Source organism: Nyctibius grandis, chromosome 19 (assembly GCF_013368605.1).
Source record: "Nyctibius grandis isolate bNycGra1 chromosome 19, bNycGra1.pri, whole genome shotgun sequence".
Classification (NCBI taxonomy): domain Eukaryota; kingdom Metazoa; phylum Chordata; class Aves; order Nyctibiiformes; family Nyctibiidae; genus Nyctibius; species Nyctibius grandis.
The window spans coordinates 10202915-10226095 of NC_090676.1; the positions used below are offsets into that span (position 1 = coordinate 10202915).

General features: G+C 54.2%; 1 protein-coding gene across 1 annotated transcript; it reads left to right on the top strand.

The window, feature by feature from the left end:
- Positions 1-19053: 19053 nt before the first annotated feature.
- Positions 19054-22608, top strand: R3HDML (R3H domain containing like). Its single transcript, XM_068416375.1, has 5 exons — positions 19054-19314; positions 20642-20760; positions 21276-21408; positions 22256-22371; positions 22476-22608. Exons 1-5 carry the CDS (start codon positions 19054-19056, stop codon positions 22606-22608), a joined length of 762 nt encoding a protein of 253 aa, XP_068272476.1.
- The last annotated feature ends 573 nt before the right edge of the window (positions 22609-23181 follow it).

Genomic DNA, 23181 nt, shown 5'->3' on the forward strand with positions numbered 1-23181 from the left:
CGCGCCCGGCCGCCGCGCCCGCCCGGCCGCCGTGCCGCGTCACAGCGCCGGCCCCGCCCCCCCGCCGCCGCCGCCCCCGCCCCCGCCCCGCTCGGGCGCCCCCTCGCGGCGCCCGCCACGCTGGGCCGCGGGAACAGAGCGGGAGCTCTGCGCATGCGTAGTGCCGAGCGGCAGCTGCGGGCGGGAGGGCGCCCCCTGCAGGGCCCTGGGCGGGTCCGTGACGGGCGCCGATCCCGTACGGTACCGGATGTATACGGGATCCGTATGGGATCCGTACGGGATCCGTACGGGATGTATACGGGATCCGTATGGGATCTATACGGGATCCATACAGGATCCATACGGAATGTATATGGGATCCGTACGGGATCTATACGGGATCTATGCGGGATCCGTACGGGAGCCGCGTGTCCTGCGCCTGGAGGGGCCCTTGCTGCGTGTCAGCCCCAAAGGGATGAAACGTGTGCTCAGCAACTTCGATTTCGCACTCTCACCTGTCCCAGTAACAACAGAGATGGCGTCTTGCACCCACCCCAGACCAGAGCACCAGAGACATACCCTAAGGGGCTCATGGGCTATAGCGTCTACACTATAGAATCACAGAATTATAGAGCCTTTTAGGATGGACCTTTAAGATCATGCAGTGCAACCATTAACCCAGCACTGCCAAGGCCACCACTAAACTATGCCCCTAAGCACCACATCTACATCTTTTAAATCCCTCCAGGGATGGTGACTCCACCACTTCCCTGGGCAGCCTGTTCCAATGCTTGACAACCCTTTCAGGGAAGAAATTTTTCCTGATCTCCAATCTAAACCTCCCCTGGCACAACGTGAGGCCGTTTCCTCTCATCCTATAAATGAGCATCCACTACTTCTAGAGTAAGGTACCAGCTCCTCTGAAAGAGAGGGTCTTACCATAACATTCAAGAGAAAATCTGAGAATTTCCTCACCCACTAGAATTTTTTTACATTTTTCCTGGGGCTTAAGAGAGGGAGAAAGTATTTCTGGGGCTCTTAAGGCTCCTGCCCCTTTTCACTGTCCATGTTTATAGCTGAAAGTGGTGTCCAAGCACTGGCCGCCACTGTGGTATGTGAGACCTATTCATCTATTGAACTGCTGCCACTGTCATTTCAACTTAGTTTTTAAAAAATAAAATAAAAGCATCAGCAAGCAGAGAAATGGCTAAATGAACAAAGAGCCTTTATTCATCCCAATGGCCTCAGTAAGAAAAATGTGTGTGTGGGGGGGAAAGCAGACCCTATCTGAGACAGGACAGGAAAGTATTTCTTGCCAGAGCGCGTTTCAAAGGCGGTTTGCAGTTATCGTCAGCGAATCTATGACAACATCTGGGCTGAAAGAGCAGAAGGACACATCAAAGCAGCTCCAGCAGATACAGAGAGTTTCAGCTAAGGAGGTTATCCAGGGTAAACGGCATTTGGCAATTTAGTATATGTTGTTTTTAATGACTGCCACGGCCATGTCTAGCACTTCCAGCCACAGCATTGTACCCCCCGAATTAGAAAAGACAGACAGCTGCGTTCACTCAAACGAGTGAGGATAAGAGGGGCTGGGAGCAGGTTTTACAGAGTCCGGCATTGTCTGCCTAAATCCCCCTCTGCCTTTGAAACCTTGCCTCCTGTGCTTCCCAGGTTTGGGGCTCTGATCTCCAGACTGTTTGCAATGCCTGCGAGCTGGAGGTGGCGAGCTGCTCGGCTGGTTGCTAATGAAGCATGCTGTGGAGTCTACCACAAGGCAGGAGGATTTCATAAGCTTGGCACCTATTCCAGCTGAATGGAGTTGATGGCACGGGCTGGAAATGTGTCTATCTTCAGCCCAGTTTGAAATGTCTGAGGATTATCTCTGTAAATCGCGGATTCGTGCAAGTGCGGCGAGCAAAGCTCAGCTGGGTCCAGGTGTCCTGCAGATTTAGACTAAATATCTACTTTCAGGCCCTGTATTTGCTGCCATGTGCACCAGCCAAGGCCAATAGTGCTTCTGAGAAGCCGATTGGCATTCCTCTGTTAAGAATCAAAGAAGCAGAATTTAGGTCTTTTAAAAACACAGAAAAAGCTTTTATTCATAAACAGGGAAGAAAGTTCGTTCTAGGGGGATTGCAGAAGGTTCCTAAAGAGCTCTCACAGATACCTCGTTGAGTTGTGACAGGTATAAACCACACTAAACCAAATTAATTTGTCAGGTATAGCAGACATGGCTGTCCTTCCCTTTCTTCGCATCTTTTTCCTTAACCTCACCAAATCCCTGTCTGAATCAAGCTGAAATCTTCCAGACTACTTGATTAAAAAAATGGTTGGGTTTTTTTTTTGGTTTGTTGTTATTTTTCCAGTTTAATTTGAACCAAGGCCCCCAACAAATTGTTTCAATTCCTTTAAGAAATCACATTTTGCCTCTACAGTACACAGGGACAGATTCATTAGGGGCTGCAGAACCACTTTCAGAGTGGTTGGGAAGCCTTGTCCCTGCAAGCCCAGTCACCCAGAGCTTAGAGCACTTAGCTGGACAGGCAATGTGGAGATCCCAGCTGCCTGAGCAGAGATCTGAAGTAAGATCCAACATGGCTGGGAAGAGCATCCTTACTCCTGAGCTGCAGCAGGTTTGGGGGAAATCTTTCCTGATCATAGAGTTCACGTTGCATTGGGTATTTCACTCTTCATTGGACCAAGAACAATGACGCTCTGAGTTGTTAATTATGTTAAATAATTAAATTGTTTAGAAAACTAATTTGTCTCATTTTGGTCATTCTGTTAATCATCTGTTAATCACTTTGATTGCAGAGAAGTCTGTCTTCTGATCTGAGAGTATGGTATGGATACCTTCTGCAGAACTGAGGATCCTCATCTGGAAACAGAATCACCCCAGTCTCAGCATACGCTCAGTGGAAGGACAACCTTAGCAACCCGTGCCAGGAGCCTAGGGCAACTGCACACCTAATCTGGGTGCTTAAAATTGGCTGTGGAAAAATTCAGACCTTCTTGCAAGACAGCGGCATTTTGCTCAGGCTCGTGGTGCTGTACTGTGATCTGCCATCACTTAGATGCTGAGAAAATGACGTTGTACCTGAATATGCTGCAGTAGTGTCACAGCCTCACGCATGTCGCGGGGTCCCTACACACGAGTTCTTCCTGCTAAACACGCTCAAAAACATTGCGTGTTAGAAGAAGGGAAGATCGTTACTGAAAAGTTGATTGTGCCTTAGAGCCGTGTGCAGAATGAGTTACTGGAGTTTAATTCTTCAGCCCTTTGGAAAAGCCCTTCAGCCGTTGTGACTGCCCCAGCAGGGCAGCGTCCCGCCACTGAAGAATAAACCAGCAAAGTTTTGGAGGTTTGCTATGGAGCAGGAAGTTTGAACCGAATTCTCAGCTCAGTCACACCGAGTCTCTTGACTGTGCTAAATAGGAATCTTTCTTTTTTCGTGAGATTCCTGGGTCTGCTGCTCTCTGTTGTAACCAAGGAAGGATGCCTGGAGGAGGAGAGAAAAGCTACCCAAATTTTTTTTTATAAAACACAAGCAATGCTGCTTTTCTGACCCAAGTTTGGGCTCAGGTGGGTTCTCACAGGCTGATAGACCCCACAGGGAGGAGACACAGGCAGTGGGTGCCCGTCCACAGACGCTGCCTGGTAGAGCCCCCAGCCTGTGGCCACACACCCCACCACCAGTGGCCCATTTGGACCTGGGAGACCTCCTCTCTTCCCAGCTTGTCCTCCTGCCCCGCAGCGATTCCCACACCCCGCTGGCATCTGCCTGCTGGGGGGGCCCTTGCCAGCCCCCCGGCCCTTCCCTTCGGAAGCCAGGTGCTCGTGGCGGCTGTGCCGCTCATTCTTGCCGAGCCTCCCCTGCTCTCTGTTTTCCTTGGTGAACGCTGCTCACATCTCCATGATTGATTGTGTTTGAGTTTGATCGTGGAGCGTCCTGGGATGTTTGCATGAGAGCTGCTACATAAGCATAATTTGTGCTGTATTTTCTTTGCCTAATAGAAGCTTAAGCTTGGAGTTTAAGATAGTTTTGGCCCTTTGCTGAGACACTGTCCATCAACCTCAGTGCTTTCAGCTCCGTAGCCTTCTGTATTCATTGTCAGCTTAAAGAAAATAAATAAAAAAAATAATATTGTGCTTTGTTCCCTTGTGTCAGTGATGCCTTTGAAATGCAGCTTGGGGCATAGGCGTAGCAGCCTTCCTCTCACACTGGCCTAGATCTCTGCTGCCCGTCTCTGATGGGGAGGGATGCTGTTCATACGAGCCCCAGTCTTGTCTTCAGTCTGGGCAGAACCAAGGTTTAAGTCTCGCTCCTGTGAGCTGCTGCTGTGTTATTTACAGCAGAGGTGCTGAGGTGAGAGACAGAAGAGAGACCATGGTAACTCTCCACCTGTGTGGCTGCCCAAACATATGGAAAAGGTCTTTCCCACTCCTGAAACCCCAAGTATTTTGGGAAAAGGTGTGGAGATTAACCCCAGCGAATTTATACAGACTGCACCATCGCTGGACCCAGCATGAAAACCTCTGCAGGTCACACATCTCCCCTCCAACTCTCCTCAAATGAATAGGAAGGGTATGATCTGAGCTGCAGGGAATTTTCAGCATATTTGGTGGTTATATCCAAAGATCAAAATATTTTGAGATACCAGGCAAAGTGTAATAAAGAATCAATTCAGTTTCCAGCAGCACAAACTTTACTAATGCTGCAAATTAATACCTACTGCTACAAAATATTTACATTTCTTGTTCCACACAGCCAGGATGCAGCAGAGCAGACTAATGACAGGTTTTAATTTACAGGAGAGAACGGTCTTGTGATGAGCACGGACTCCGAGGAGCTGAGTTTAATTTGTGGCTCCGACAAACTCCCTCTCCAGCCATAGGCAAGTCCCTTAACCTCTGTATCCCCATACCCTGCGTGAGATACGGGAGAGGTTCTGTTCCCCTCCTTCCTAAATTTCTTTCAGATATAATTGTGAGGTTGCAGAGGGTACAGTAATGATCAGAAGAGCTTAAAAATAACCAGAGTTCACAAAGATGTAAAATAGTTGCTTTTCCTACAATACAAATCAAACAGCCCGTTAGCAGATGGAGTGGGGATGAGCTTACACATGAAAAAAAATATAATTCATGTGATTAAGTGTACATGCGCTTGGGCATGAAATGGTGTTAATTAGTCCTGTTTATCTATAATTACCTGACTGCCTCGAGCAGCTGTGGTGGCTGTGTGTGCAGCTCCTTGCTGAAATATTCCCCTTTTTTTGCACAGCATATAATGCACGCCTTCTGCGATTGCCAAGGAAAATCCTCGCCCCCCAACACCCGCGTGTTTGACTTAGTTTGATTCTCACTGTGTTGCCTTTTGGGGGTAGCTGCTGGGCAGGTTTTTCCCGCAGGCTGAGTGGGCAGTGCTCTCTGAGCAGCACAGTCCTGGGGAAGTAACTCCTGCCCAGTCCAATTAACCTTTCTGTTGGCCATGTGCTGAAGGCGGTGTTTGTTGTTTCCATTTATTCCCTTTCTATAATGATTATCAACGACAGATTAAACATCATGCAAAATTCACAACTATGATTTCCACGAAACCCTTTGCTGGGTGGCCCTTGAGCTACTGTACAAATATATAGCATTTTTTTAAAGGAGAAACCACGGTTTATTGGAACTGATCAAATATGGGAAGGAAATGACCTATACTTATTAATTTAAATTCAGAAATATGAACTTTTCAAACTTTACTGGTGCATTTTTAGCTCGTATGCTTGTAGGGAAGAATCAGAGTCATATGTTCAGGTGTAAATTTTGGAAGTGGCTTTGTGTTGATTAGCTGCAGAGACCACAGTTCATAGCTCCTGTTTCTTGACTGGATAACTGGTACGACCAGCTACATAACATGGGCTGCAGCAATTTCAGTCAAATATATAATTACAAATATTAGATGTAGAACTAAAAATATACATACATAATATTTAATCTGTGCTTTAGTGGCTTGGTTAATTGTATAAGGGTTGGCTGGAAATGTGATTTGAATTTGCCCTGATTGTAATCACTATTGACATGCTCTGTAGATGTAATAATTACAAAAGATGTTCAAAGGATATGCTCGACAGCCAGCGCTCTCAGGATCGTCACAGTCTTAATTTGGATGCTTAAATTAATAGAATTTCTTTTTTCTTTTTTTGCAAAAGATTTGTTCATTTTTTACCTACGTATTTGCTGTGCTCAGCGCACTGAACGCCTCCTGCTCACCCCGCCACTCTCTTTCATCGCAGGGCTGCTCCATATCTCAGCCTTCCTCAGAAGAAACAAGGATACCCAAAGCCAAGGAGTTTATCAGAATGGTCATCAACCACAGGTGGCATCTGAAAGACAAGATGGGCAGAAAGACAGCGAGGTGAGAGGACGTGTAAGCATGAAGAGCTCTGAGCGATGCCCAGGTCAGCCATCGCTGGGATTAGGGCAGCGAAGAAATGAGTTTGCCTCAAGGAGAAGCCCAGAGCGGTACTGGTGCCTGGGCCCCGGTTTATCACTGTTCTTCCCAGCCAGGACTCTTCCCATTAGCTTCTGCAGCAGTTTGGGAGCACTTGCTTTGCTGTGTGTACCTGGGGATCCCACCAGGTGTAGAAGAACTGCCGTTAGGATTAAATGCTCCCAAACAGCAAATTAAGCCTGAAGTGTTTGTTAGAAAACTCCCTGCACCTTCTCCAAGGCATTTCATGAGATTTTACCATCAGGCACGAGAGGCTGGCAGGGCCATCACTGGTCCATTATGGTCTGGCCCAGTTTCCCGACATGAAGTAGACCAGACTGGCTGCTCTCCACTCCTGCCAAGGAAGCACATCCCAGTCTGCCCGGAGCAGAGCATCGCCCAAAATACTCCAGTCTGCCCCTACCATGGTGGAAGGAAGGTATGGAGGGTGGTCAACAGTGCATGGGGGGGGGTCACCAAGAGCCTGAAGAGGAGGTGGGCTATGAAAGTTGTGATCCTGCTGCCTGGTCTCTACCTGTTCTGAGAATAAACAGAACCTTTTTCCTCCCTAGATTTAAGTTTGGTGAAAAATAAAATTAAAGCCAATCCTAGTGCCTTAACTAAATCAGAGCATTTACCAGCTTCACTTAAAGAAACAGGATTCTTTTCACAAGTGTTTATTTGTACAGTTCAAACAAGCTTTTTTTTTTTAAATATGAGCCCACCACAGATGTGCGACTCAGCCCAATCTCTGTTGACACCATTCAGAGGTTAGGAAAAAAAATACATGAGAAGCATGTTCTGCTCCTTTGCTGGAAAAAGGCCTTTCTTTGGGCTGTTTATTCAATGTAGGCTCCAAACAATTTGCAAAGCACATCTTACCCTGGTGTGGGGAGACAAGCAGGACCCTGTGAGATGATGGAAGATGCCAGCACTGCGCCTGGTGTCCTTTGAGGAGGATGGGGGACATCGTTCCTCTCCTGGCAGAGCAGTGTTTTTGCATGCTGGGGAGAGCTCACCTTCCCCAAGACATCGGCATTGCTGGGGCTTTGAACTCCACTTCAAAGCTGGAGCAAGGTTTCTGTAAACCCAGAGAAACTGGTAAATATTTGTCAGGGTCAATTAACCCTCCTCATCACCTCAACGGTCATCTGTGCGAGACGGCTGGAGGGGTTCTGGCAGGCACAAAGGGGAGCCTTGTTGTCTTACTGAACCACTTTGGGAGGCGGGTAGACACAAAACACTGCGGCAAGGAGATCTGGAGGTTTTCCCCTTAGCACAGTCCATGAACTCATGGAGACATCTCATCCTTTCCGCCACTGGAGCAGGCAGAAGAGAAAGGTCCTGTCCTTACCTGTGGAGAAAAAGGAGAGGACCAGCCCTGCTCCCAGCACTGCTAGTGTGGCTTTATAACCACCTCACTCATCCCAGTCACTCCAGATGGGCATCAGCTGTTCACAGAGCCTGAGAGCATATTGCAACTCCCACCTGCTATTGCAGGTCTTAATGGTGGACATTGCAAGCCACCCATGCCAGAAGATGGAACATCATATAGCATTTCCATGGATTTATCAAGTTCTGGTTTCTGACATCCCCCCAATGCACAGACAGGGGTCCAAGGTGTTGGTTTTGGAAAGAGGGCTTTGCTGGGCCACTCCATCCCTGGCATCTGTGCTGCAGCAGCCAGTGCAGGGGACAAGGAGGACACCCAGCAGCTAGCCTCAGCCACCAAACCACCCAGCAGCTAGCCCCAGCCACCAAACCACCCAGCAGCGCTCCCAGGCTTCCTCCCTCTTATCAGCACAGCATGAAAATACCAGCTTAAATAAGAAAAAGGGAAGGGAAAAACTAGAAACAGCTGAGCACCAGATGAGAAGGATGCAGAAGGCTGGGGCTAGGCTCATTCCTCACCCCCCTGCCCAAACCTGACCCAGCACCCTCCCTGCTCGGACGTGGCCCCTGAGGCAATGCCACCCTCCCCTTCTCTCAGCCAGGAACCCGCAGCTGGATGGTGACAAGCCCAAAATGAAGCGCCAGGGCTGCAACTGAGTCCAGCTGGGAACTGTGTGCAGCCCCGAGGGTGTCTTTCCCCTCGACTCTGGGGCACACGCTGGGAAGGTGCTGGGGGAGGCTGCGGGGGTGTCCCCTCTGAGTGTCTGGCATGCGGGGCTCCAGCATGGCTCTCACCTCCCCTGGTTTCAAGGCAGGGAAAGTGTGGTGTGGGGGGCCCAGCCACCCTGGCGGGCTCGGCTCGGCTCGGCTCGGCTCGGCAGCAGCACATGGGCAGCAGACGGGACGCCGGGGTAAAACCATGCTTCATGTCTGTCGGGGAAGTGGAGCGGGGAGAGGGACGTGCCAAAGGCAACAGCTGTCTCGGTGAGCTCAGTGTTTGCTGTCCTGCGCGACGCCAGCCGCGGGCAGATGGGCTCTGTCCTCTCCTTCACCGAGCACCTCCCTCCGACCTGCCAGGTGCCCCTGTGGGACCTGGCACCAGCACATCTGCTTTAGCAAGATGAAAGCTGGATTGTTCCAGGTTGCCTGCGCGGGCTAGTCACATCTCGCTAGCAGCAGCGGGAAGGACGAGGCAGCATGAACCTTACCATCCGTGGTCCTTATCAGCCACCATAAGCCCAGGTCCCCGCAGGGCATGTGCTCCAGGTACTGGTGTGTGCCCAGCTCCGCTGCTGTTTCCTCCCCATCGCTCATGGCATGTGGGCAAGGTCATGCTAGCACAGATGTGCCAGCACAAGCCATGGTCAGACCTTTGTGTCATTGCATGGGTGCAGCCCGAGTGACGGACAGAGCTGCTGGCGAGCTGCAGGAATCCCCCATCCAGCTCTCCTGTACTTCAAAGGGTGGGCGCTGGGGGGTGTGGGCTCAGTGGAGCTGCCAGCACCCTGAGCACCCTCAGACCAGACAATTATCTTCAGACGAGGTATCCCAGATCCAGGGTTTTCAGGGACCCACAAGTCACCGCGTCCCCTGGTCAGGAAGAAAAGACCCCAGGGAGCATGTCTCCACGCTGGGAGAGACGTGGAGAGAATCGCTCCCATTTTGGGTATATTCAGTTAAACTTCAGATCACTGATTTGGACCTTCCAAGGCTTTGGTTGGAATCTGATTCCCTTCTATATCTTCCTAGATATGGTTTTTTTCCTAGAATATTTTAAACACACTCATTTGTCCCTCCTCGCCTTTCCTGGTGGTCCACCCCTGGGACAGCTCCCCATCACTGGCAGCGGGGATCAGATGGTGGCACTGCTGAGGCAGCCCCGGTGCCCGTGGCCAGGAGCACAGCACCATTCATCCTGCCCAGCACCGAGAGCCCTGGCTGTGCCACGGCTGGGCTGGTGGGCAGCAGAAAGCTCTCTGGGGCTTACAGCCATGCTTCATGCCCTTTGGGCAGGAATAATTGACTGCTGGGCAAGTTAGCCCAGAATTTAAGAGAGTTTGTGGGCTTTTTGTTGACATTAACTTGCACAGAGTAGCAGCTGGAAGTAACCCTTGCTGTGGCCGCTGCAGCCAGTGACCCAGCCTGCGTCACCTCTCGGCAGGCAGGGAAATACATCCCAGCATGAAATGACACAACTCTGCCTAATGCCCAGAGCAGAGGGGTAACGACTCCCCAAGCACAGGCACCAGCGAGCACCGATGCTTGCACCAGGCCATGGGCAAGGGGTAGACGGCAGAAGGCAGAAGCAGTCTCTTTCACTTGAAAGACAGGGAAGATTTGATACGGGCTCTGCGCTGCAAGCGTGGGTTCTTCTCTTTTGGTCTGGGCACAGATTATCTCTAACGATGTTCTGCTGTTTGCTGCTTGTTTTCCATTCCAAAACCCCATGGGATGGCCCAGCATGGGAAGGAGGCATCGGTGCTCTCCTAACGGCCACCTTTGTCTCTTCTTGCTGAGCTTCTGCATCCCAAAACCATGGCCATGCCCGTCTCCCAGCCCGACGCTCTCCCAGTTTCTGCAGCAGAGCGCAGCTCCGCAGGGATGCTGTGCCACCGACATGACACATCTCACCAGGACCTCCAGCTGCAAGGTTCCTCACAGGCTTTTATGTTCTTGGAACAATAAAATTTATCACTTGTGGCAGACAGGGTGTCTAAGTGAGCTCGGGGAGTGCAGCTCCTTGCAGAGTCTGGCACAGGCTGGGCCCAAATAGCTCCTCTCTTTGTATCACCCAGCAAATACTTGTGGAGTCAGAGCTCTTGATTTCCAGTCCTTTATACCTCATGTACATGCTTGGCTCAGCCTCGGGGTAGCAATCCAAAAGCAGCAGGTTGTTTTTTGGACTGTCAAGTGCATTCGGCCCCCAGCACGCACATTTTGCTGTAATAAACATGGAGTCCAAGACAGAGGAGGAGCAGATGATGCCTTGGTACGTCTGGCACAAGGCAGCAGTGACGGTATGTCTGCGGGCTCTGCAATCCCTGCCTGGTGTGCCAGAGCAGGGGCTGCATGAGCTGTGTTTGCAGAGCAGTGCGGCCATCCTAAGGTGAGGGTTAAGGAAATAAGGCAAAAAAGGGGCATCCCAAGGCCCTCATATTCTGCTTTTCCAGCCTTTGTCCAGCTTTGAGCAAAAACGGTTCTCGCAAACATCTGAGCCTCCGTGGTTGAACCTGAGAAATTTCATGTCTAGGCAGACAGAAATCTGGTGGCTTTGATCCAGCCATCTGGACGTGGGAAAGCTTGGAAGTCCCATGAGAAAAGGGAGATTTCTTGGCAAAGATTCACAATAAATCTTTACGGGAGAGTGGAGGGGTGAAAATACAGTGTCCATCAAGCTGCTCCCGTTCTGCTGGCAGAAGCCAGGAAAGCCCTGAGATGTGCAAGTACAGCAAGAGATTTTAAAAGTGAGGAAAAATACCTGAGGCTCATTTTGGCTTCAATGCCAGAAACAGGCAGATGTCGCAGAAATCCTGCGTGGTCCTGCCCTGCTCCCCTGGAGGGGCAGGACCGGCTCTGATGCAGGGCTGGTCATCAGCAACCCTCAAAGCCCTCTGGTAGACGTGATCGGTGTGATAGTACAGATGGAGAAACATGGATGGAAAGTGGTTTGCCCAGTGACACTCAGGAGACCAAACGCTTCAGGATTACCCCCCCCCCCGTCTCCCCCATTAGGTGCTCGATCTGCTACAGCACTGCTGGCCTCCCTGCGGAGCGCCGGGAGAGCCGAGCCGCTGCCCGTGCTCAGCCTTGTGAAGAGATGTTAATACACCGAGAGCCTGTATGGGCACGTCTTTCCTGCCCAAAGCCCCCCATCTCCTCCGGATGCCCCAGGAGCTCCTGTGCTGTGTCTTTCCTTCTGCACCACCCTCCTGCGTTCACCAGTCTGCTTTTAGACCTGGCCAGGCACTGAGTGATCGCCACCCACCTGAGCTGCATCCTCCTCCCCGCTGACCGTGCCCCAGATAGACCCTGAGGAGAAGCAACACCTTCAGAAGGCCCTGTCCCAACATCCCAAAGAATGATAAACCATTGAAAACATCCCCCTCTTCCTTCAGAGCCGGGGAGGAAACGCAGCATCTCTTCTAGCCCCACTGTTATTTAATCTGAGCCAAACAAACAAACAGCAGCAACATTTTTCTGTGGAAAAAACATTTTGCAGCTGGAGACAGTGAACCGTGCCCTGGTGGGGATGGTTGGAGGGTGTTTGCCAGTGCCACAGTGGGGGCCCGGGCATTTGAGCAGCGGGGTCACCCCCAAGAAGGGGAGCAATGGGAACAAGCCCTCCCTGTGCAGCCACGACAAACCCGCCTGTGAACCGGTGCCAGGTGCTCAGGTTCTATCTTAATTTTGGTCTTGGAAAAAAAAGGGAACAGACTGAATACACAGGGGCTGCAGTCAAGCTGTGATGCATACCCATCTGAGCAAGAAAATTACATGGTGAGGCTGCCAGGGTGTCCTGACTTCACTTCGCCGGGTCTGGGCTTTCGGGGCTGTGACCCGATAGCCCCCGACCAGCAGCTGATCCAGCCCTTTGCCGGAGCTGCAGCATTTCCCAACCATTACACAGGTAGTGCTTGCTGCATCGGATGCTGAGGAAAGAAATGATCTCAGCTCACCCCAGAGGATGCCTTTTGTGCAGGCTGGTTTTGCCCCATGGGATGGGGAACTGCCACCAGGACCCCTGTGTGGGACTGAGGGGTTTGCCACCACTGAGCCTGAAAGCTGCGGAGAGCAGGCGATCAGCACGGTAAAAAAAACCCCACCATCATCATAGTCCCAGGGCTGTTGACTCTGGTGCATGTCCATGTGCGTGGGCAGGACTGGCTGTGGGCTGCTCCCGCGTGGGTGTGCAGTGGGGATGGGGGTTGGTGGGCACAGCGCGGCGGGGGGGTGGGGGGGTCCTGGTACCCAGCCTGGGTGCGGCTGGCGAGGAGGTCACAGCGGATGTTTGGCTCTTGGGTTTGGGTCTATCTTGGTCTCAGCTGACTCATGGTGTGATGGACCCCCCTTTCCATTTGACCTGCCAAATTCTTCTCACGTTGGCAGAGTGCAGTGAGACCATCATGCACCCGCAGCGCTGGGCCTAAAAAATAAATCGTTAGCAAACAGCAAATTAACTATCTGATTGTGCTGAGAGGAGCTTCCGTGTTATTTGTTGAGTGGATTCTAAACTTAGCCCAGTTACTGTAAAAAATTACCTTTGCGAGAAACTACCGTCTGCAGCGCTCAACTTCAGAGACATTTATTTCTAGAGCCGGCAGAAGAATTTCTCACTTTTCAAAGGCTCCAATTATATCTTGGTGCTGGCTGGAGCCAGTGGCCTTTGCAGCTTCCTTGCAGGCAGTCGCGGGCTGCTGGTGGGGACCACAGCTCCAACGGTGCCGCGGGGGATGGGGGGAGAGGTGGAGGGGCTGACACCCACCTATTGACCAAAGGGATCATGTAGGATCCTGTTAGCCTTGAGGGACACCTTAGTTAATCCCCCAAAACAAGTGGCTTTTACTTTGTGTCACAAAAGAGTTACTCCTGCTGCGTTTTCAGCCACGGTTGCTGCTGCACTAAAGGCTCCCAGGATCAGGCTCCCATCAGGACCCTGGCCAGTTGCACCAGCAAAAGGAGCAAATTGCAGCTCGCAGAACTGGGGTGATGCCCAGCTGGTCTTTGGTGAGTGGGCTGGTAGCCGGGCTGTGGGCAAGGCTGCTTTGTGCCGCCCCACCGAGCCCAGCCTGGGTGGTGGGACCCACACATGCAGGCTCCTGCCCACCCTCCTGACTGCCGGCCCCGCAGCATCGCTATGTATAAAATGGGAAAGGGTTTTTTTTCACCTTTATTTTTAGTTTTTCTCATGTCCTAACAAATACGCAGGTGGAAACAGTGGGTTATGAGAGGACATTCCACCTACTGCAGAGACAGGCTGGTGTGTCTCCTGTGCTTCCACCACCTGGATCCCCAGGGCATGTAGCTATACGTGCAAGCTATAACACTACATGGTTTGTCTTATGCCATTTCCATCATCAAGCCCATCCTGCATGCAACAAGAGCGAGGGATCTCCCTGGTAGACCTGAAAGCCAAATTAGCAAGACCCTCTCATTTAGTGGTGATCTTTAGGAGCCTGTGCTCAATTTTTGCCTCCTTCCTGGCGTGACTGTACTGCACTGGCATGGGGAATGCAGGGTCTTGGGTGTGGAGGTGACCTGGTGGGTGCAGCAAGGGAAAGGGAGGTGAACGTGCATTGCACTTTGGCTTTCTGATCCGTCCCAGGTTTTACCAATGAACAATAGGAACAGTTCAGATGATCAAAATTCACAATTTTAACTACTTCTCATTAAAATAGTGAAATTTCCTTTGAGAAACTGTCCCTGTTCCTGCGATGGTTGAGATATCAGGGAGAAGGGGTTCAATACCTATCAAACTTCTTTAATTTTGATGAAGAAAGGCTGAATTCTTTGGAAAAGCCCATCCCAACGTGGTGTCCCTGTGTTCTGGCCAAGAAAGGCACAGCCCTGCTGGCAGCAGGGAATTCATCCCCCATTCCTGCAGCCTGGGATGCCACCTCTTCTTTGACATTATTTTCCTGCACCCCTTCCTCCAAGGCTCAGCTTAGTTCAGAAAGGGATTCAACATTTACAAGGAGATGGTCCTAATTAGCAAGAAGGATGATTCTGAAGTTCTCAGACTTCAGGACTGATCTCAGTCTTGCATGGTGAACAGGACCAAGAAGACACTCTGACTAGTTTGGTGTGAAATCTTGGCTTTATTGAAGCCTGGAGGAGCTGTGCTATGTGGACAGGGTGACACCAACCACCTCCCCTACCAGATGAAACAAGCAATGGGGACCCTTTGGAGAAGTCATTTGAAAAATATAAATGCTGAAGAAAGTGCTTGGGTTACAGTTCAATGGGGTGTTTCACTCCAGGGAGATCACAGATGAACACGCAGGAGTTCAGCCTGGGTTTTCTCACATCACAACATGTGGAGATCAAATCTTCTGGCCTCTAAGTCAGAAGAAAGATTTCTTTTCATGAAGCATGGGGAGGAACCAAGCTCTGGATGTGCTGGACCTCTACAGGGCTCTAGAAATGCAAAAAGCCACCAAAAGCCCCACTGTCCTTCCGTGCCAGGGTGGGCACCAGGGTAGCTAGAGCTGTTGGTGGTGTTTGGGGCAGGACTGGGGGAAATGAACAGCTTTCAGCAAGGCTGGAAAATGAGCCTTTCTGCCAGTTCATAACAGGGGAATATTTTATTAGAGCAACAGAGGTTGTGCGTTACCAGGGAAAAGAGTTTTGTTCAAACAGGGCTTTCGTTTTGTTTTATTTTACCCCAGTAAAGAGAAGCCTTCTGCTATGGAAAGCCACATAAACCTCCTCCAGGCATAGGGATGCTCAGGGACCACAGCAGATCCCGTCCCTCAGCAAAGGGCAAAGCCCTGCTCAGTCCTGTGTGCACTTATGTCACCATCTGCCACCTTGACAGACGGGTGATGGGCGATGCCTGAAGCCAACAGACACAAACATGACAGAGAAATCCTGCAAGTCCCATTATGGCTTATTCCGGGGCGAGCTGCTACGTGTGTCAGTCTTAAAAGCACCGGTGGGCATCTGTGCCAAGAGAGCCCTGTGAACCCGGTGATTGATCTCTTTTCTTTCCCCCGATCCTCATTAAAACGAGGACTTGCCGGCGCTGCCGCTGTATCCAGCTGAACGTGTGTGCTGCTTGGCTCCCAGCAAGGTCCTCGCTGCAGATACCGTGTGCTTTGGCAGCGTGGCCAGTCTGGGCTGCAGGATATTACGCCTGGCAGGGACACAAACCCCTTCCAGTTCCTGGAATGTGGATTGTCTCGCGGAGTGCTGATTAAGCAGAGCTTTCAATCTGCACCCAAGACAAAAGCCTCGCCTTGTCTCCGCGCTGAGGCTCGGCTGCTGCGTGGCAGCGGGAGCCGCAGCGGGTTCGCTCTCCCCGAGCCCCAGGGAAACAATAACTCAAAAAAAATTTCTCAAATGCAAAGCTTTGCAGCTCACGGCGCTGGATGAGCATTCGCTGCTCAGGGCTCTGTCTTTTGTGAAATAATAAATCATTAAAAAAAACCCTCACTGTAACACAGCCCCAGTGCCCTTCCTACCTTGGTGTGCACTCGCCGGTGGCTGGTCCTCCCAGTCTGCCCAGACCACGACCCCAGTCTGCCCAGTTGAGATCGCTGCTGTGTGTCACCATCTGCCTTCTGATCTGCTGGGAATGAAACTGCCCTTACCGGCCTTACTCATGAGAGATTTGAGAGCTGGGGTTGAGTGGAGGGAGGCAGCCCCGGCGTGTGCCGTCCCGGCGTGGCACGAACGGCCGTCCTGCTGCTGGTCCCTGGAGCCGGCACTCGCCTCTGCACAGGGGTGAACATAAAATAGGGGTGTCGGCAAACTGGGGATGCCCGGCATCTGTGGAGAGGTGGCTGGTGTTTTGGGGTGGGCTGGTGCTGGGAAGGTGAAGCTGAGCTGGTTAGACCCCCTGCCACGGGCAGCCTGGAAAGATCTGGGAGCCACCCTGACACTCCGGTGTGCCCAGCGCTGGCATCCGCGGCACGGCATGGCCCCAGCAGAGTGCCCAGCCCCGCCAGTCCACGGGGTGCTGCTGCCCTCCGCAGCGAGGGGTCCCCTCCCGCGGCACCACAGCGGGGCTGGAGATGCTTCAGCAGTGATTTCCCTCCCTCCTCACTGGCACAATCATCACCCCACCCGCCGGGTGGGGAGTGGATGGAAATATCCCTCCGGCACATGTCTCCAGGGCCCGCAGCATCTTGAGTTGTTTTATGGGAGAGCAGATGCCAAGAAAAATATACACGGGGGACTATTCCAGCACAATCTCACAGCAGGGTGAGGCTGTATTGGTACAGCACACCAGCTCAGCACACAGCTGTTATTCCCACTCCACACTCAGGTCTGCTCCTCCCTGAGCTCCTGGTCGGCTTCTGCCTCACTGTGGGTCCCTGGGTGGCTGGGTGCAGCTGGACGGGCTCTGGGATATGCCGTCAGTCCTGGCACGGAGCATGACTTGCGTGGTCAGGATCCTCAATTCTTGTCTCAGTCAAACCAGTGAGGACGAGAAGCAGCGCTGGGCTGCTGCTGTGGGACTGCCTTCTCCCCCCTGCACCATCCCGGCAGCCTTCTTGTCTCCCTGCCTGAGCACCAGCTGTCCCCCGGGCACACTCTGGTCTCAGCTCCGTGCCTTCCCCAGCTCAGGAGAAGGAGGTTGGCCTTGATGCTCCCCTTCATGCTACCAAAGAGCCAAATCGTGGCTCCAAACCCACCTGTGCCCTGGTGAACCCCAGCCTGGTGAGGTGCGGGGTGAGCCCCTTGCTTACCTGGGGCACCGTGACATGGGGTGATGATGGCAGCAAGCCCTGCCACGGCTCACACACGGCCACTCATGCTGGCTCTGAGCGTGGCAGGAGGAAGAGAGGATGTGACGGGCACTGCAAGCAGCCCCTCCAGCCCGCCAGGCTTGTGTGTTTGTGACCTGCAATAACTCAGCCATCCCCAGGCATCGTGACCGCTCGGGATGTTGCAGGGAAATGCACTCGATGCTGCAGGACAGCCTAGGGCTTTCAGACCTCCGCAGCCATTTCCCCTCCCTGGGGACAGACACCTCGACATGGGTTGGGCTGTGTGGGGAGCACAGCCCGCAGAGGAAGGGCTTTTTTCCCCTGATGAGATGCCCCTTGGCCAGGCATCGCCAGCCCAGGTCAGTGGTGGGGATGTGGGCAGAGCCCTGCGGGCTGCGGCAAGCCCTTGTCCTTGTGGAGCTCTCCTGGCAAGCGGCTTCATTGCTAATGGGGAGAGCTGCTGGCCCAGGGACACGCGTGGCCACCAGGTCCCATCCCTGGCAAGGGACACCTCTGCCTTCTGCTCAGCTCACACCAAAGCAGGGTGACCCTGGGTCTCTCGGTGAGCACCAGCCCCGCTGCCACCTCCCTGGGGCAAAACCCCCTCCGCACCCCTCGCCGACCTGGATTCGCTTCCCTTTCCACAGCTCCCAGCAGGACCCCAGCTGGGGGGGCGATGAACAAGGGATAGACAGCTCTGGGAATCTCTCCCATAGGCAGCTTGATAAGACCCATCCAGCCGCCGCGCAGCCCCGGTGCCCACGGAGCAGCGAGCCGGGCTCCGCTCGGTCCCCCGCCGGCACCGCGCACGGCTCAGCGTGCCTGCGCGCGCCGGTGCCTCCACCAGCCTATAAATCTGGCGGGGCTCCTTCCAAACTTCAGGCCATTCCCTGGGGGAAGAGTTAAGATGCAGGTTTTGCGTCAGCCGCCGCAGTGGGCTGCCCGGCGGGGCTAGGCTGAGCCTCTCCCCTCCATCTGCCCCAGCAGGGTGGTTGCAAAGGTCAATCCCACCGTCCGCTGCCAGGCTCGGCTGCTCTTGGCTCAGTCCTCAAGGTACGTAGTCGGGGGAACATCCTCCCCACCGCTCCGGGAAGGACTGGCAGGGATGTTACGAGGTGCATCGGCTGACGGGCGAGGAGATATCCCAGCATTTTTCTCTTTTTTTTCTTAATTATTCTGGTTTTGCGGTGGTTTATTTTTCTTTCCCCGAGATAAAGAGGCGTTAGGATTTCTCGCCGATGCTTTGATAACTTGCCGTGCGCTTCTTTTTATCTGTGTGAGATTTACATTTGTGCTGGGGATTTACTCAACACACCAAACTCCTGGCAGAACCTCTCCATCCACTCCGGGCAGGCAGCTGCAGCGAATATCTCAGCATGCTCCTAATTAGCCCCTGCCTGGCAGGTACGTGCGATGAGTGAAAAAACAGGGGAGATTTTGTACCAGTTGTGGGTTTTTTTTTTAAAGAAACAAGAAGAAAACCAGTTCGTCAGCCACCTCCCTGCTGGTCCCAGGGAATTTGCTGTGATAAATGAGGTTATCAAAGAGATTAATTTTAAACATTTATTTTGAAGAGGAAAAAAAAAGGAAAATTTATTTCCATCTTCTTTTGGGAAGTGGTGTTTGCACGTGAACTGCAAACCTGAGCGGTGCCTGTGTTGTGTGTCTCCTAGATCCACGTGCCGGCAGTGAGGACCAGTGATCTGCCTTGTCCTTGCTTAACTCCGAGCGGGAGCAGAAAGCCACCAGCCGATCCCGCTGGCCGGGCTAGCATGACCGTGCTCCACTTGCACCTGTACCTCACCGCCTTGGGCTTCTGGATCACACAGGAGTCCAGCTCCCTCCTGCTGCCCAACGCCACCGCGGTCCTGTCCCCCCCCGGGGGCAGAGCCGGGGGGCTGCTGTGGGGCGCGGGGGTCCCCCGGAGCCGTCGGAAGCGATATCTCTCCCCCCGCGACACGAGCGTGATTTTGGACTACCACAACCAAGTGCGGGCACAGGTGTCCCCCCCCGCCGCCAACATGGAGTATATGGTGAGTCGGGGTGGTTTTGGGTCCACAGCTCTTGGTTGCTGTGGTGGGATCAGGGAGCTCACACGTGATGTGGGCACCCACCCTGGTAGGGATGGGGCACTCACACATGGGGATGTCAGGGTGCTGCCCCGGATTTGTGGCTGAACGTCTCTCCCCGGGGATGTTTCGCGTCCCCGGTGCAGGACAGACCCGTGCATGCCCCATGCAGACTCTGTGCGGGAGGGATGGAGTCCCAATGGGGGGATGTTCCCACCCGGGGGCAGATTTAGGACCCCTGATCCTGTGCCTGGGATGTCTGGGAGCTTGCAGGTTGCAGGGTGGCAGGATCCATCCAGCTGAGCTGCAGAGGTGGCATTAGGGGAAGGGAGACAGCGACAAGCACGAAAAGCTCAGGTCCCAACCCAAAGCCCAGGTGGGAGCCTTTCCCCTAACTGCGCTGGGAGGGATGGCCCTGTCCCAAGCTCCAGGGTCCCTCGGGAGTGTGCGCAGGGACGCCAGCCCCTGGGAATAGAAACATGCAGGAGAGAGACAGAGAGGGGCTGAGCTGCCTCGTTGGGTCAGGTACCTCCTCCGACGAGGGCCACCCTGGGCAGAGCCTTCCACAGGCTGTCCCCACCCTGCTTGGAGCTCATAAAGGAAGGAGAAATGAGGAGCCACCAAGAAGAGGGGTTTCCAGCCGGCACAGAATGGGACCCTTGGGGCACGAGATGCCATGTGCTGCTCTGTTCCCAGGACGGGGACCGGAGCTCTGATGGAGCGGCTGGGTGGTCCCTGGATGCCGGTTTGAGAGAAGCAGCAGCAGCCTGGCTTGCTGGGTACTAGAGCAGGTCAGACGTGCCCAGGAGCATCCTGCGCTGCTTCTTGCTCAGCCTAAATTCCTGTCTTCCGAAATAACTCTCCCAGGCATCTCCCCAAAGCAGTTCAGGGTGGGTGAGGAACCCTTAAATAATGCATAAAGGAACCAGCTACCCTCACGGGCTAGTCTGCGGCCAGGGCTGCGGGGTTTCATCCCAGGGCTCAGCTCTACCTTGGGCAGAAGGAGCTCGTTCCCGGTGGGAATCACACACACACAGGGCTTGCACTGCCTCAGGGCATCGGTGCTCTGTCTGGCAGTGGGCACTCGAGTGCCCAGGAACCGCGGTGGGCAGCTGCGGGGATTCATTGCTCCTGGCCACACTGCCCCACTTCCCACAGGCTTTTCCCAGCCCAGTGTGTGAGTCACATTTTTTGGATACCTGGGTGTGCTCGGGAAAAGGGAATGGGTTTCTCCTCTTCCCTCTGCTGGCAGCCGAAACCCCTGCCTGCCTTTTCCTTTCCTCCTGGCCAGGTGTGGGACGAGCGGCTGGCCAGAGCGGCGGAGGCGTGGGCTGCACGCTGCCTGTGGGACCATGGGCCCCCCCAGCTGATGAAATACATGGGGCAGAACCTCTCCATCCACTCAGGCAGGTGAGTGCCCGCAGGTGGAGCGGGATCCTGGGGACCCCCTGCACCCCGCGATGCTGGAGGAGGAGGAGGGGCAGCAGCAGCAGCCCCTCGGTCGAGGAGCAGAGAGGTTCTGAGCTGGGGTTGCAGAGGACTGAGATGCAACCAAGAGGCACGTAGAGCTCCCCTGGGGAGGAGGAGGAGGGTGCAACTCTTGCAGCAGGGTCAATGTGGGGAACCAGGGGTGCCTGCTGCTCATTTGGGGACTATGGCATTAATCCTCTCCCTGCCTGGCACATGGAGCAGGGGGACATGGGTCCTGGATCTCCACTATGTGGCTGGGCGCTCAGGTGCCTCCAGTGAGAGTCAGGTGTTCTGGCCTTGGGCACAAGTGGACTCGGCACAAGGATGTCATTGCCCCTGCTCCATCCCGCTTCTCTCCCCCATTCCCTCAACATGGAACCTGCCTCCCCCTCCTCTCCCTCGCCCATGACCTCTGAGGTGGAGGAGGTCCGCCTAACGCATGGCACCTTTTGCAGGTACCGCTCCGTGCTGGACATGGTGAAATCGTGGCACCAGGAGAAGCAGCACTACTCCTTCCCCCACCCCCGCGAGTGCCACCCCCGCTGCCCCTCCAAATGCAGCGGCTCCGTCTGCAGCCACTACACGCAGGTGAGCCCCGCAGCCCCCCGCAGCCCCCCAGGACTCTGGCGCAAACCAGGGGGCAGCTCACAGCACCTTGGGCTGCTGCAGCACCCGGTGCAGCGAGCAGTCCTTCTCCCAGCAGCAGCTGGGATCCAGGACCGAGTGCTGGCAGCTGAGATGTGGGATCGCATCCTGGCAGCTGGGATGTGGGATCCATGACAGAGTGGCTTTATAGCACCCAGACATGCCCGGATCCCCGGGAACGCAGCCCCTTTGTCCCCCGGCACATCCAGTGGCAGCCAGCTGGCACAAGGTGGAAAACCTCCCTCTGCTCCCCTGCCCAGTGGCAAAGCTGTGCTGACCCCTAACTACATCCTCTGCACGGCTCCAGCCTTCACCAGAGCATCTGCAGCTCCACGTGGCTTATCCCTGGGGATCCTCTGGGTTGCAAATGGGTGAGAGACATTTTTTAAGGAAGAAATTCAGCCTGGAGAGGCTTTAGGAGGAGCTTCTGGTTCTGTTTCACCTCCCTGTGTGCAGGGTAAGCTGCTGGCGATGGTTCAGGATGATGTTTGGGAACTAATTTGGGTAAATCAGAGAAGTGACCCAGGCTCTGGTGACCATTTAAGTGAGCTCGGCAAGGCAGCCCCTTGCAGGGCAGCACGGGCTGTGGGCACAAGAGGGACAGTGAAAGGGCACCCTGTGGTGACAAAGCACTGCCCGTGATGGGCATAGCACCAGCGTGGGAAATTGGGGCAGGCGGGATGCACTTCCCCGGTGGGACAGAGCCCTGCACCGGGGTCCCGAGGTGAGCGGCTGCGGGATGCCTGTGCCGAGCCGTCACCGACAGCGCCCGCTCCCTGTCCCGGCACAGATGGTGTGGGCATCCTCCAGCCGCCTCGGCTGTGCCCTTGGCACCTGTGCCAACGTGCGCGTGTGGGGCAGCACGTGGCGGCACGCCGTCCTCCTCGTCTGCAACTACGCCATCAAGTAAGTGCGTGGAGGGAAGACCTCCATCCTCCTGCCTCGCCGGCTGCTCTGGTGTCGGCGGCGAGGCGATGGTGCTCAGGGGTGATGCCCTCCTCTCCTTTTAGGGGCAACTGGCTGGGAGAAGCACCCTACAAGGTGGGGCGGCCGTGCTCAGCCTGTCCCCCCACCTATGGCGGGGGCTGCTCCAACAACATGTGCTTCACCGGACTCAAATCCAACCAAGTCGGCTGGTTCTAGGGCTGTGACCCCGTGAGGAAGCCCCCAGGGATGGAGATGGGGCGAACCAGAATTATTTATAACACTGACCCCCCGAGCTGCTCTGGCCATCTCCGAGCGCCCTCCCTGCCCCGCGTCAGGTGGCTCTGGCAGCCCGGCTGTCCAACCTGCTTCATCCCTACAGCCATGTAGGAAACGGCTTTTTAAACGTACCTCCTCCAACAGTGCTTGCGTTGTCCAGCTGCTTCCCGCTTTGGGGGAAATAGGGATGGTTCAGGTCCCTGTTTCCCACAATAGGGATGGTTTGGGGGTGCGCAGAGGGAGTGGGGCTGGCTGGCATGGTCCCTGCTCTGCAGCTCGGGGGGCTTTCCCTGCTGCCCCCCCGCCTGTGCTAAGGCAGAGGCTGGTGTAAGTGAATACCAAGATGTTCCTTTCGTGGTGAGGAGCTGGAGAAGTGGGGAGCCCCGAGCGTGCCCCCGCTCCATGGCAGCCTCTCCAGCCACAGGGCCCCTGGCTCTGAGACCCCAATAAAGCAGCCTGGAGAACCCTGTGCTCGTGTCCGTCCTCCCTTGCTCGCAGCCTGGAGCCTTGGGG

Bases quoted from the DNA above. Each gene is read 5' to 3' on its own strand.
- R3HDML (XM_068416375.1), top strand. From the start codon at position 19,054: ATGACCGTGCTCCACTTGCACCTGTACCTCACCGCCTTGGGCTTCTGG. The intron at 20,761-21,275 runs GTGAGTGCCCGC...CACCTTTTGCAG, and splicing joins CTCTCCATCCACTCAGGCAG to GTACCGCTCCGTGCTGGACA. The intron at 21,409-22,255 runs GTGAGCCCCGCA...GTCCCGGCACAG, and splicing joins TCTGCAGCCACTACACGCAG to ATGGTGTGGGCATCCTCCAG.